At 38.1% G+C, this 12,665-nt stretch overlaps 2 protein-coding genes across 3 annotated transcripts; one reads left to right on the top strand and one right to left on the bottom strand.

Annotated features, from left to right (window-relative positions):
- Positions 1–137: 137 nt before the first annotated feature.
- Positions 138–6,133, top strand: LOC129926539 (uncharacterized). 2 transcript variants are annotated; one of them, XM_056031324.1, is made up of 4 exons: positions 138–297; positions 2,026–2,193; positions 3,659–3,819; positions 5,746–6,133. In XM_056031324.1, exons 1-4 carry the CDS (start codon positions 292–294, stop codon positions 5,984–5,986), a joined length of 576 nt encoding a protein of 191 aa, XP_055887299.1. In that variant the 5' UTR covers positions 138–291; the 3' UTR covers positions 5,987–6,133. The 2 variants fall into 2 exon arrangements, with proteins under 2 accessions (XP_055887299.1, XP_055887300.1); XM_056031325.1 differs by lacking the exon at positions 5,746–6,133 and adding an exon at positions 4,130–4,259.
- A 96-nt stretch (positions 6,134–6,229) lies between these two features.
- Positions 6,230–11,153, bottom strand: LOC106064380 (ethylmalonyl-CoA decarboxylase-like). The gene is made up of 3 exons (XM_013222935.2): positions 10,877–11,153; positions 8,446–8,631; positions 6,230–7,358 (listed from the first exon to the last, which is right to left on the bottom strand). Exons 1-3 carry the CDS (start codon positions 10,905–10,907, stop codon positions 6,664–6,666), a joined length of 912 nt encoding a protein of 303 aa, XP_013078389.2. The 5' UTR covers positions 10,908–11,153; the 3' UTR covers positions 6,230–6,663.
- Positions 11,154–12,665: the final 1,512 nt, after the last annotated feature.

Genomic DNA, 12,665 nt, shown 5'->3' with positions numbered 1-12,665 from the left:
CGCCAACGAGTTTTTGTGTGGTTTAAACTTTTTTTTTTTTTGGATTACGTAAAATTTTCAATTTGAAAGAATTCTCTGCACATGCAGAGTTACAAAGTGCACCACTTTTCGGGAATTCCACTAAGTGCTCCTAAATAGTTCACTTTATTTTCTTAAATGTACTCTACATGCGAAAAACAACTTCCTGGATAAATATTTTAGCATGCTTTACATCAACATTCACATCGCAAACATCTTTTGTGAACAAGATATTGTCATAAATTTAAAACTCTTGTTGGTCAACTGAACAAAATGGCGGTAAATTACAATGATTTCTTGGTCATTTTCAGAGTTAATTTCTTTAAAAAATCAGTGACTGGTTTGTGAGAATTCCCTTAAAACTTAGACTCATACACACAAAAAACAGTTCAGTATTATGATCAAGAAAAATCAAAGCTTAAATTCAACATTTCTTTAGATAGTTTTCATAATGCAGTAATATAGACTTCATTCAATACAATACTGCTGACAAGGAAAAATCTTTAATAAAATAACATTACAGGTTTCAGTCCTGATCAGAACGAGGCTTTAAAAAAATTAAAAACTTGAATGTAAATTGTACTTTCCAAAAGAATGTACACTTTGGTTTCTTATAGTTATAATGTTTATTGTTTGGTGTAATGCACAAATTGTAAGACAAATTTCCATACGGACAATAAAGATTATTATTATTATTAAAAGTCCCAATTTGAACAAACACTTTTACATAACAAGTTGTGATGCGTGAATATCAATTCTTCAGACCCGTACCATCCTTCAGGATGATCCTCAAGACAAGCCGTCAAGATGGCTTTTACATATCAAGTCAAGCTGTAGTGTCCTCCCCCATTGCTGAGTGTCATTTTATCTTTTCTAAATTATACAAAGTCTTTCCACGTTATAAAGCACATTTCGATACCAAAAAATATTTTTTAAATTAAGGGAAATAACGCCTTTCAGACAAGTATGAATTAAATTTTGTAACCTTTTCCTTTAAGAGAGCGGTCAACACCAGTCTTCTGCTACATTCTGATCTTTACCAGCAGTTTTCGCAGACCCATTGTTCCCATCTCACTGCTTACATAACCACGTCTGCTACTAAGTACGTTGTGATTCACCAAATCACATGACGCCTTTTCCTTGAGGTGTCCTGACCACAACGCGTCTGCGTGTATTTTTGTATAAATCTTAATTAATATGAGAAGTACATGAAGGTGAGAACAAACAGCCATATAAAAACAGCAACTACTTTTGCAATAACTTATTTGAGACAATGGTTCAGTGGCATAATGTCTTGTGCAGCAGCTCCTCATGATGCGATTCAATTTATTAAATTCAAACGAAATTTGCGATACTATTAGTGTTAGTCATTTGAATGGGTGTAAAAAGTATCTCACAATTAATAAGTCAAAACTCGCAGAAAAGTAGGTGTAACAATGACACATCTCTTTACACCTGATAGCCACACTTTGTGAAAATGAGCTTGAGAAAGTAAAGGCGATTGATTGTTGTGCTAGTCTCACAAAACCTTAGATGAAGTTCACACAGTCGGGCTCATGTACGTCATAAAGGAGTAAAACAAAAGGCCTACACACAATTATTATTACTTATTTAGTTCAAAAGTAAACAATATAGTGCACTTGATTCTAGTTGGTAACAGTTTGATGGTAGATTCAATGCTTTTACCAACAGCCAGACGAGAAGCCCCTTGTTGCTCATCTTGTTGTACCAAATATAAAATACAAATGAATGACAGTAAAAAAAAAAGTCGATGCTGTCTACCACAGGGAATCGGCTGGAGGCTATGATTTTTTTCAACTTATTTGACCAACGATCAAATTATACACTTAATCCATCGGTATTTTACATCTATGTATTGCGTCTTATTGGCATACCCGCCCCCTCTCTCTTTCTCTCTGTCTCTATATTTCCATTGCAGATTTAATTTCGACAGCCAAACGTAAGGCCTTTTCACACCTTTACATCATCTTCTTGTTATTCGCGCAGAGTTTCACGTCCAATCCTGGCCGATTAGAAGGTAACAAGAATGTGAGTTACATGGGGATGTTGAGGCAATGTTTACCTCGCAGAGATCTTGCTTCAGAGGAAGCTAAGAAGATCGCGAGTCGTTACAGCATAGACAAGCCTGATTTCTACTTCGCTAATCATCACCAGGTAAACCATCAGTGTAGAGTACTGTAGAGAGAAGCAAAGGAAGACATGCCCTACTTTTTTTTTTGGTGTGTGTGGGGGGGGGGGTCGTGTCCTCCGTCTGCAGGTATTAGAGTAAATTGTGAAAATGTCAGGCTTTTACTCTGTTGTTTACTGCGCTGTTTTCAGCAATCCTTTGTAGCTTTCGGTTTGAGCACACAAATTCAAAGTATTCTGACTATCTAGTTTCTAAACAGAAATGTCATGCATGGAGTTTTTCTCCCATTACAGCCTCTGATTTACTGACATGTTTCATCAATTCCTTTGTAAGCCTAGTTCTGAAGTTTACTTTGTCTTGTTTTTGTTTTGTGTCTCTCTGTCCAATTGTGTGTTCTTCTATTTGCTCTCCTCTTGGTGTCTAGGTGTTAGAGGCTGTAATGGGAAAAAACCCCATGCATGACATTTTTTTTACTTTGTTTCTTTTGTCCACTATAAGTTGATTAGCGAAAACGCATTTGAAACGTTAGGGGATATACATTTTTTTAAAATCCAAAATCTTGAGGAACTTTGAATAACTCAACAGGTTTTTTTTCCCTTGAATATACGAATACCTGTTTAGAAACGAGATAGTTAGAATATGTTAAGTTTGTGTGCTCAAACCGGTGTCTAGGTTACTTTAATCTATTTAGATCTGTGTTTAAAAATGACGTGAAAGTCTTAAGAATTAAACAAAAAATCAAATACATAAACAAATTACACAATTTGAAATAAAAAGATGAAATGTGCAAAATGTTACCTTTAAAAAAAGTTTAGTAAAATGTTTGACATCTTTCGGATGTTCCTTCAGAGTTGAAGATATCTACTTCCTAGTCCAAACCTCCCGCAGGACGACGGGGATGGCAGCGGGCAGGGGATGACCATCGAGACGACCGAACGACATTCCAGCGCGCATACCACACGACCAGGCTTGCTTGAGTTGAAATAAATTTCAACAAAAAATACTTGTTGGATGTGGCAACGCCATTGACTTAGGAGAGTGTTTTCTCCTCACGGCACTAATGGTATTCATAACCTGATATTGGCTTCAAATGTTTAAACTGAATCATGCGATGCTTCCATCCCTATTTCTGTTATCTGCGTGTAGCACTATTACACTCATACTTTGAAGGACTGAATCTTCTCATCACATAGTTACCTCGTGATACTTGTAAACACCTGAATACGTATAGATAGTATGTTGTATATGTAAATTGAAGTTCTAGTTTTAGATTGCTATCATGTCATTTTACGATTCTCCGGTTCGTATCAGAAACGCTGCACAACCAGATTAGCAGCTAAATTTTTGCCGGAAGTTCTATTAAAGAAAAACATTTTCTTACAACTTTGAACTCTAGAAATAAAATCCAATGCACATCTTAATTGTTAAGTGCAAAATAAAATTTAACCTGAATGTTGATTTATCTTTAAACAAGCATGCACTTTTGTCAAGGTAGGTAACTGGGCGGCTTCAGTTGGACTAGGCGAGTTCTCTCCCCTGTTTGTGCACTATTTAATCAACGGCAGACGACTTCTAACGCTCGACGCACTGGCGTTAGAGAAACTAGGCTCTAGAAATGTGGAGAAGAATCTAAGAATGGAAAATGCTATAAGGTAAATATTTCATCACTTAACTCCTTTTATTTTAATCTTTAAAAGTAGCCTATTCAGTAAGTAGGGCATACTGCGTATAGGCTCGTCATTATACAGTATTTGAATGGTTTATATATTTATTGAGAAAACGTACCTGAAAATACAATTAGGCCTAAATAAATAAACATGTAGTCGTATACTATAGCATTCATTAGTTTTAATAACAAATATTTTTTATTTATTTAATACTTCTAACTATCTTATATTTAAACAAAAGATTGGCCAACTCTGTGTTTAAATCCTATATGTATCTTCTTCTTGAAACTGTCAGGTAGAGTTGAGCCTTCGGCTCTTGGAACTCTAAGCCAGCAAAAGTGAACAAGAGCTCCCTTTCACCGGCCTGAATGAGTACACTGTTCTGTCTGACGGGGTGTCAGACTCGCAGCCAGAGACCGCGAGCACCGGGACCCCTGCCATTTTCCTTTTCTATACAAGGCTAACAGTGCAGGACACACCATTTATGTAACGGCCCCTTGAGGAACGGCGCCTGGATTGTGACAAGGTTGTGGGAGCTTTTTTACAACTCCGCACAGTGCAATGAGGATGCTCTCACACCCCCTTAGGCACCCCCACGGGAGTCTTGTTTTGCTACCCTTTAGCCTAATCGTTTCTTCCTACGATCGTTTCCACCCGGGCGCCACTATGAGGCTGGGTAGCATGCCCGGGATCCTATATGTATTAAAAGTTAGTTAAAACTACGATACCAATTTTAAATGCGAACAAGTTTATAGTTCAGTCGAGATGAAATGATGTAGGCCTAATTGACAACTCTTATTGTATGTCAAATTGTTGACAAGTGAGTTGCGTGGCTGGCATAACATCCGATACCTTGGCCTTACCAAACTAAGTGTATAAATAGAGGAAGGAATCATTGAAAAACTAGGGGCACGACATGGCCTAAATTGTGCCGGTGTGCCTTAAAATCCAAATCAATCCTCCAAACAAGTAAGATCTCCAATGTCTCCACCAAGACACCAGCATGAGAATTTTTATTAGCGAGTTCTTATGTTAAGATTAATTATAGATTTATCATAGGACTTTTTATTATTGAGGTAAAAGGTGTTTGAGTTTGCGCGCTGTTTGCTATAAGGAAGGGGAAGGCTTAAATCATTGTGGTGGGTTTGGCACAGAACAAACTAAAGGACAAGGCGACTCGTAGGGCGATTCCAAACTGTTTATTATACATTAAAGACCTGCAGCCATACAAAAACACATGGTGTAGAACCAGACACAAACAGGGAGTGGAGACGACGTAGGTCCAGTAACATACGGACACTACAGCGACAAGAGATGCCGGTCGAATGGACAGTGCCCACGTTGGTCTGCCTTTTTATGCGCGGATAAGGTGCCATCTAGGCGGAAGGGTCACGTGGATATCGGGGTGGCCGGTGTTTCCTGAAAAGATATCCACTCCACTACATCATTATAGAATAAAAAATATTTTGAATATTTGTATTTGTTCAAGGCTACACGAGCTTGTGCTCTACACACAAATTGATTCAGACAAGTCTCAAAAACTAAGAAAAGATGCAGAGTTGAAAAAGAATGTTGTACAGTTTGACTTTATTACTGTGAAACCAAAACATCACAGATAATGATATACATTCACAAAATGCAACAAGTTTTTCTTTAAAAAATGGAACAATATATACCATGACATATAGCTTAAAATCTTTCTTTGTAAATCGCAAAGTAAATCGTCAAATTTAAAAAACAAACTCTTTTTTTTTTTGCATCACATTCTATAACATGTTTTTAAAATTTCAAAAGATTTAGGACCTCAGTTACATAAAGGTTAAGAAAATAAAAACATTTGTCTGAAAATGTCAAGTCTGTACCATGGTGTCCCTAAGGCGACGCTTGTAACTGTATTCCCTTGCTCTGTAGAGATCTGCGGCACCAGCTTCTACGTGAGAGCGAAACGTTTGAGACTCTGCCTTACTTCACCACACAGGCTCTCAACCTGGGGCGATGGCCACCGCAGCGTTACCATCGTCAGCTGTTTCAGTTCACCGACCCTTGGCTAACGGAGAACTACAATTTCTTGGACATAAGTGCCAATGACCTTTGCCTGAGACTCAAGAACCATTACCCGCCGCGACCATACATGAACACCAGGGCGATATGACGTTAACCTCGTAGTGCGTCGCAATTTTGGAAATGTCATCACAAATGTCCAAATAGTAAATAGGAATTTATTACATTTATTTCTAGGATAAAACTTGCAATAATGAGAGCAATGGCAGCAATTGAAAGATGGTCTCGCTTCACTCAATATACGCTTTGTTTTTTGTATTTTTTAAATATTTTGCTTGTTAATTTGTAAAAATATTCATCATGTTTGGCTTCATAATGTCATACGTTTTGAAGTATTAATGTCTTATATATTCATGTCTACAAGTCAAATTTAAGTGTTTTTTTGTTTGTTTTTTTGGCATTTCTTTAGCAGCGCCAATGCCCTACCTCTCTATTCTTAAAGGGAACACATGTTACATTATTTTAGAAAAACTACATACAATGAAAAAAAAAACAGAGGTAGATCCATAATAAGCTTTAGATAATTATTAGTCCGAATTCCCAGACATGTAATCAAGATAGTTCAGTTTCATCTCCACAGATGATCCGATGCTAAATACTGGACCAAAGCCACGACAACGTTTTTGAGCTTAAAGTGGGACAAAAACTGTTTAAAATTGTTTCTTTCTCAGCGAGTAGAAGAATGGCTTGTTATTTGTAAGGGTTTCACGTACACGGTTTATTTTTCTCAGTGCAGTGGTGTAATTCAATCATTCTTAATTGTAACACTTAGCTTTTCAAAGGTGCCTTGTGTTTGATGTTTGCTGCTAATGCTTTCAGTTGCGCTGGGCCACCCCAAGTTTGTACGAACAATTTTCTTTCCTTTTCAAGAGCTAGCGCGACGTCAGCAGCATGCTCAGCGTGGACCACTTGGGACTTTATGGCGCGCATGAGACTTGCATCAAAGGCGATGAAATTTTCAAGCAACCACTTCTGTGTCTCCAGCAGTTCATTTTCACAGCCTTCCGGAAGCACGTGATCAACCAGCCCGCTCACCAGCGCAGCAGACGGCAGAAGTATTTTAGCTGAGCACAAGAGCTCTAAAGCTTTTCTCCTTCCCAGCAGTTTGGTCAGGCGTGTGGCGGCTCCCCAAGCCGTGGTAAGCCCCATTTTAATTTGGACGAAGCCTATTCTCCCACCTGGAGACATCACTCTGTAGTCGCATGCGGTGCATAGCTCGGCTCCTCCCCCGAGCGCGTGACCTTGAATTAGAGCGACACTGATCAGTGGGAGATTGAGAAGTCTTGTTAAGGTGTCGTGTTGATAGATGGCCATCTCGTCGCCGAAGTGCAGTGCTTTCTTGACGAAACAGAGATCCCCTCCGGTGCACAGGTTGCCTCCCTCGCCACGTAGTATCAAACCTTTACCTTCTTGCCACTGTTCTAGCTCGTGGACACAGTCTGACATGTCCACCATCATTTTACCTGTTGACAAGAATACAAAGTGGCAGGATGAAAACATTCAAGTAGCTAGGAAAGTCTACTTACTCAACTAGATGTAGATAGAAATTGAATTAATAAATGTATACACAATCCTAAGGTATCAGCAAATCTGAAACTAACAAAAGATAACCATAAGCCTACGCATTCTCCCCCCCCCCCCCCCCAAAAAAAAAAATCTGGTCCACAAAAGTGAATGGGCAATAGAGCACTAAGCATGCCAAAAGCAGTAATACAAATATTTTCAATCGTACACATTTACTAGTTAGCTATAATTCTTGGGTGAGAGCTTTACGACACAGGAGGGCTAAAGAAAAGGGGATCCGACAAAAAAGCATCATAGAGCTTATGAAATACTTTAATAATGAATTAAGAAGCCAAAGAAAAGTCAATGATTGTATGTAGAATTTTTTCAGGAAAGAATAGACAAAAAAGGCATAAAAAAGAAACGATGGTAGACTACATTAAGGAATACACAACACAAACGTGTCAGTGAGACATCTAGGACGAGGGGACATAATAGCCTGAAGAAAAACGAGTGAGTTCTTCTTCTTCTTCATCGTTCTCAACTCCAACATAGATGAGGTTGCGTGTCAATGTGTTATGCGCCAGGAGGCCCATTGACTCCGACTTCAGCCTGCTTTTCTTTCTGGGTGTGCTCCCATAGCCTTTGATCATCCAAGATCATCTGCAAGGCAGCAGGTGTTTATTTTCGGAGTTTTCTCTCCTAGATGAACTGCTATCCCTATCTAACGGGTTTCATCTACCCGGGTTTAGAGTTAGAGCGCCCTATACTCGCTTTTTGCAATCATTTCCCTGGATTTCTGAGATGTTTTTAGTAAATATTCTAACCACTGGAATACTTCACCTCATCCTCCATGACTGCAAACCAGTTGGTCCGCGGCTGTTTATTTGCTATTCACAGCTAACCCTTATATCTAAGGGTCTTTCCCCTATCCGCCACCTGGGGACGCGCTTGGTAGAAGGTGGTAGCTTCCCCAAGAACGAGTGAGTGAAAGTTGTCATTTTTTGAGTTGAAATTTTATTTCAGAACCAACTTGCAGTGTGTTACCTGTCATTGCATTCATTTTTCTTGGGTTGTTCAGAGTCATCACTGCTATTCCCGTCTCGTTGTCTATCTGTAAGTCGACAGAGCCACCTTCAAATCTCAAGAGCTCATTGCGTATAGTATGTAGACATAATGGTGAGTCGTGGTGGAAAATTCTTTTGCATGTGTAGTTATACAGCCTGATCAAAGCTGAAAATCATACAAACATAACTAGTTCAAGAAATAGTGTGAAATAATTAATTAATAAATAAAATATCTGTATAACAATACGCCAATATAATGAAATTACATTCCACGAAGCGAAATTATTTCTTGTGTAGATTGCACACATTTCTAATAATTCACCAACACTTTAACTCTCTCATCCGTTGAAATAGAAAAAGAAACTGTTGATAACTAAAGAAGCAATTATGCGTATTGCTTCTCTTTTTATTGCAGGCGCATTAGAAATGGTATTTCTTTCCTTCCCTTGATGTACATGAGTGTGTACAGTCCGTCACACCCAGTGGCGTAGCAAGGTACCCGTGGGCCCGGTTTCAAGAACATCTTGGTGGGCCCCCCTCCAGCTAATAAGACAAATTTAGTGTGTGACAAAAATGAGTAATCTAAATGCAAAGACAATCCAATGTAAAGATCGTACCTTTTTTAAGATGTGAATGAGTGGGCATTGCATCGTATTGGTTTCAAAATCAACCACCGCAAGAAAACAAAGAAACAAACAAACTTTGAATGGATGGTTTTGAGGTCATACTATGAGAATGTATGGGCATTGGCATCGTATTGGTTTCAAAATCAATCACCGCTGGAATCCGCTATCGGAATAATTTAAATAGACACGCGCTGAACCTCCAAGAAAACATTTAACTTCTATATTTCATTTAGTAGGGGGATCCAACCCAGGACTTGTGTGACAGGCTCGAGCTAAATGGGAGATGGCATAAACACGGTTTGGTGTTGGACCAAATTGATGCTGGAAATCAAGTGCAAGTGCTTCTTGTGACTGAATTAGAGACAGTATTATAAGCGCACATTCTTAAAAGCACGGGATAAAACGATATTATTAATTAATATCTATTCGTTTTAAGACACATTAGGAAGTAATATGTAAGCATGTAGTTTAAATATTGGACTATTAGTGTTTAGTTAAATTTTAATTTAGGTGATGGCCAGAGACTGTAGATGTATACGACATAACCACTGCCTGCTACACAAGTAAATATCACTCCAGTATTTCGAGGACTATAGGACGTAACCACTGCCTGCTACACAAGTAAATATCACACCAGTATTGCGAGAACTATAGGACGTAACCACTGCCTGCTACACAAGTAAATATCACACCAGTACTGCGAGGACTAGAGGACGTAACCACTGCATGCTACACAAGTAAATATCACACCAGTACTGCGAGGACTATAGGACATAACCACTGCCTGCTACACAAGTAAATATCACACCAGTACTGCGAGAACTATAGGACGTAACCACTGCCTGCTACACAAGTAAATATCACACAAGTACTCCGGGTTCAAGAACATCTTGATGGGCTTCTCTCCAGCCAATAAGACAAATTTAGTGTGTGACAAAAAATGAGTAAACTAAGTGTAAAGACATTCCATTGTAAAGATCGTACCTTTTTCTTTAAAAAAGTAATTATGTCATAACGTTTGATTCAGTTAGGACTGCATATAAGTAATAGTGTCTTAAAAGTCAATGTTTTTACAACTTCTTAACGGAGTTAAACTACTTAAAAGTGTTTCAAATGAACAAACAAATGTTCTTCCTAAGTTCTAATGTGGGCTCCAGCTGGCCTTGAGGCATGGGCCCAAGCGTAATGAGCTCCTTCGCGCCATGGTTGCTACGCCACAGCTGTGGGCCCCTTTTGCTTGTGGGCCCGGGTTCATTGAAACCCTTAGCGCCATGGATGCTACGCCACTGGTCACACCACAATACACTAACATATTCTACTGTGCTATTTTTTTGGTTTTATCCTATTAGATCTAAAATTTTGAAGCTCCTCACTTTCCTTCCGAAGTGATACAATGTAAACTATTACTGTCCAACGAACTTACCGCGGCTGTTATATTGTTAAATGTGTGATTGAAAAGGGGGAGGGGGCTTACTTAGGCTTAGATCCCTATAAAAAGAGCTGTACGGGTAAACGGAATGTAACGAGCTATTTATAATTTGTTACACTTCTCATGTCAAAGTATGGAACTGTATCAATTGTAAGTTGTATAATGTGTCTTGGATTTCAAATATTAAGACTTTGCTGACGGGCTTCCAGCTGGGAAGAGTTTGTGGAAGTCGCCTTTGACCGATCACCGTGGAGAAAACGTGTCGCCCTGTGCGCAAGAAAGCCGCTAGAGGACCGATCTCCAAGTGGAAGTCTAAGAAGTGTAAGTTTAAAGTACACGAATAAGTAACCACTTACTGTCCTTCATAGAATGCACTCTCAATGGCATGTTGACATAAAACGAAATTAGCAGACGTTACGGTAAAATCTATCATAACATTGCATTTTGTCAAGATAAAGATTAATGAGGCCTGTTTAATGTCATTTTACTGTTTAGTCATGATCGAAACAATTATTTCCTTGGGAAGAAACTCAATATCCAGAACGAGAAAGTATTTCCCTTGATATAGAGGGCCTCAACACAGTTGCTAAACAGAATGTTTGAACGTGATGATGATATTATGCAGCCATTCATTCGGCCATCTTAGCTTGTTAATTAAAAAAAAACACCTGACTTCACTGTTTGTTTTAGCCACGAGTTTATACAGGGGCGAGGTTTCTCTCTTTTCTTGAAAGGAAAGTATTGTATTAAAGACATAACTTTTTTTTAAGTTGGCTATATAAATAGGGGGATAATAAGGTTTTACTAACTATAGGTTTATATAAGTAATAAGCGAATCGTTTAATCAACATTAAGGTGCTTACATACATAAACCTATGGTGGTTCAAATCTTCTTATCCCCCTGCGCTGCTTATTCTATAAAATACAGACCTTAGGCTACTTTAAAAAAGAAGCGGATTATAGCCTTCGTCCTACGCGTTTCTTATCTTATACATTACAGACGTTACTTCAAAAAAAGAAGATAATTATATGCCCCACGCAATTCATTTGTCATTCTAGTCAGCATGTTAATCAATGACTTCAACTCTGCAAAGTCTTTGGTTTTCCTGGCTGATTCGGTCAATATATCCCATGCTCTAATAGCGATAGGGAAGAAGAAGTATTTGTATGAATATGTCCTAACATTTAGAACAAGAAATAAGCCTTTATCTTTTTACAAGCCTTACATATCTATGGGGGCGTGACTGTAAACATAACCTTTTAAAAATAAGGTGAAATAATAGCCTAAACATAGATCTACCTTTAAAATAAAGTGAAAAATCTACGCCCATGGAAAAATGAAAAGGTCATCAAATGACCACTTCACCTAACATCTGGGTGGCGTGAGAGGTGAATATCTAGGCTGAAATGTCCAATCTCTTGGGGTGGACATAGTCGATGTTGATAACGTTTTGACCCCCTCCTCTTTCGGCCACTTTGTTTCTCCCTCTCTCTTATTCCAACACTCATTCTCGTTTCCTACACCCACTATCCTCTTCTTATTTCATCCCTTCCCATAGCTGAATGTTCTCAGCTCTGCAGAATATCAATACTTTTAGATTTGATATCTTATATCAATGAACTATATATTAATTAATGTAAGGGAAGAAAAACAACTGGCAATAAACATAGAATGTGAACTTTTGATGCAAGAGTAATCAATATGATTTTTCAAAAATTTTATTACATTTAGCCTACTAAATTGTAACTAGATTCTAGATCTAGACTTCTAGGCAATTTTTTTTTTATTGACATTAGGCCTAGTTTCTTTACTCAATTATTCGTTCATTGCCGATAATTTTAGACATTTTTTCCTCCAAATTACGCCTATACTTTTATATCTTATAGCCTAAATTACAGACGTTCCTTCTAAAGACAGGATGTAGCCTCAACAAATGTAAAAAAATTAAACCAAGAACAGGCTTTGACCAATTACAAATTATATCTAGTAATATAATGTATTCCTTTAATAAATATGGCTTATGTTTAAGTTTACATGTAGTGCTAATGCCAGACTTTTACATTATTCAAGCTTAATGAGATGATATATAGTCGTTTTATGATTGAAGGGGGCCTAAAGGACTTAGACCTATTTCAAGTTTAAGG

The sequence above is a fragment of the Biomphalaria glabrata genome, chromosome 5 (genome assembly GCF_947242115.1).
Source record: "Biomphalaria glabrata chromosome 5, xgBioGlab47.1, whole genome shotgun sequence".
Lineage (NCBI taxonomy): Eukaryota > Metazoa > Mollusca > Gastropoda > Planorbidae > Biomphalaria > Biomphalaria glabrata.
The sequence above is the reverse complement of the archived record's forward strand: the minus strand, read 5'-3'. Positions and strand labels throughout refer to the sequence as shown.

What these genes read in the sequence shown, in the direction of transcription:
- LOC129926539 (XM_056031324.1), top strand. An exon ending in ACTTCGCTAATCATCACCAG is followed by an intron (nt 2,194 to 3,658) that starts GTAAACCATCAG and finishes ACTTTTGTCAAG; the next exon opens with GTAGGTAACTGGGCGGCTTC. An exon ending in AGAATGGAAAATGCTATAAG is followed by an intron (nt 3,820 to 5,745) that starts GTAAATATTTCA and finishes CTTGCTCTGTAG; the next exon opens with AGATCTGCGGCACCAGCTTC.
- LOC106064380 (XM_013222935.2), bottom strand. Translation starts at nt 10,907, where the DNA reads ATGCCATTGAGAGTGCATTCTATGAAGGACA. An exon ending in AGTGCATTCTATGAAGGACA is followed by an intron (nt 8,632 to 10,876) that starts GTAAGTGGTTAC and finishes TATGATTTTCAG; the next exon opens with CTTTGATCAGGCTGTATAAC. An exon ending in AAAAATGAATGCAATGACAG is followed by an intron (nt 7,359 to 8,445) that starts GTAACACACTGC and finishes TCTTGTCAACAG; the next exon opens with GTAAAATGATGGTGGACATG.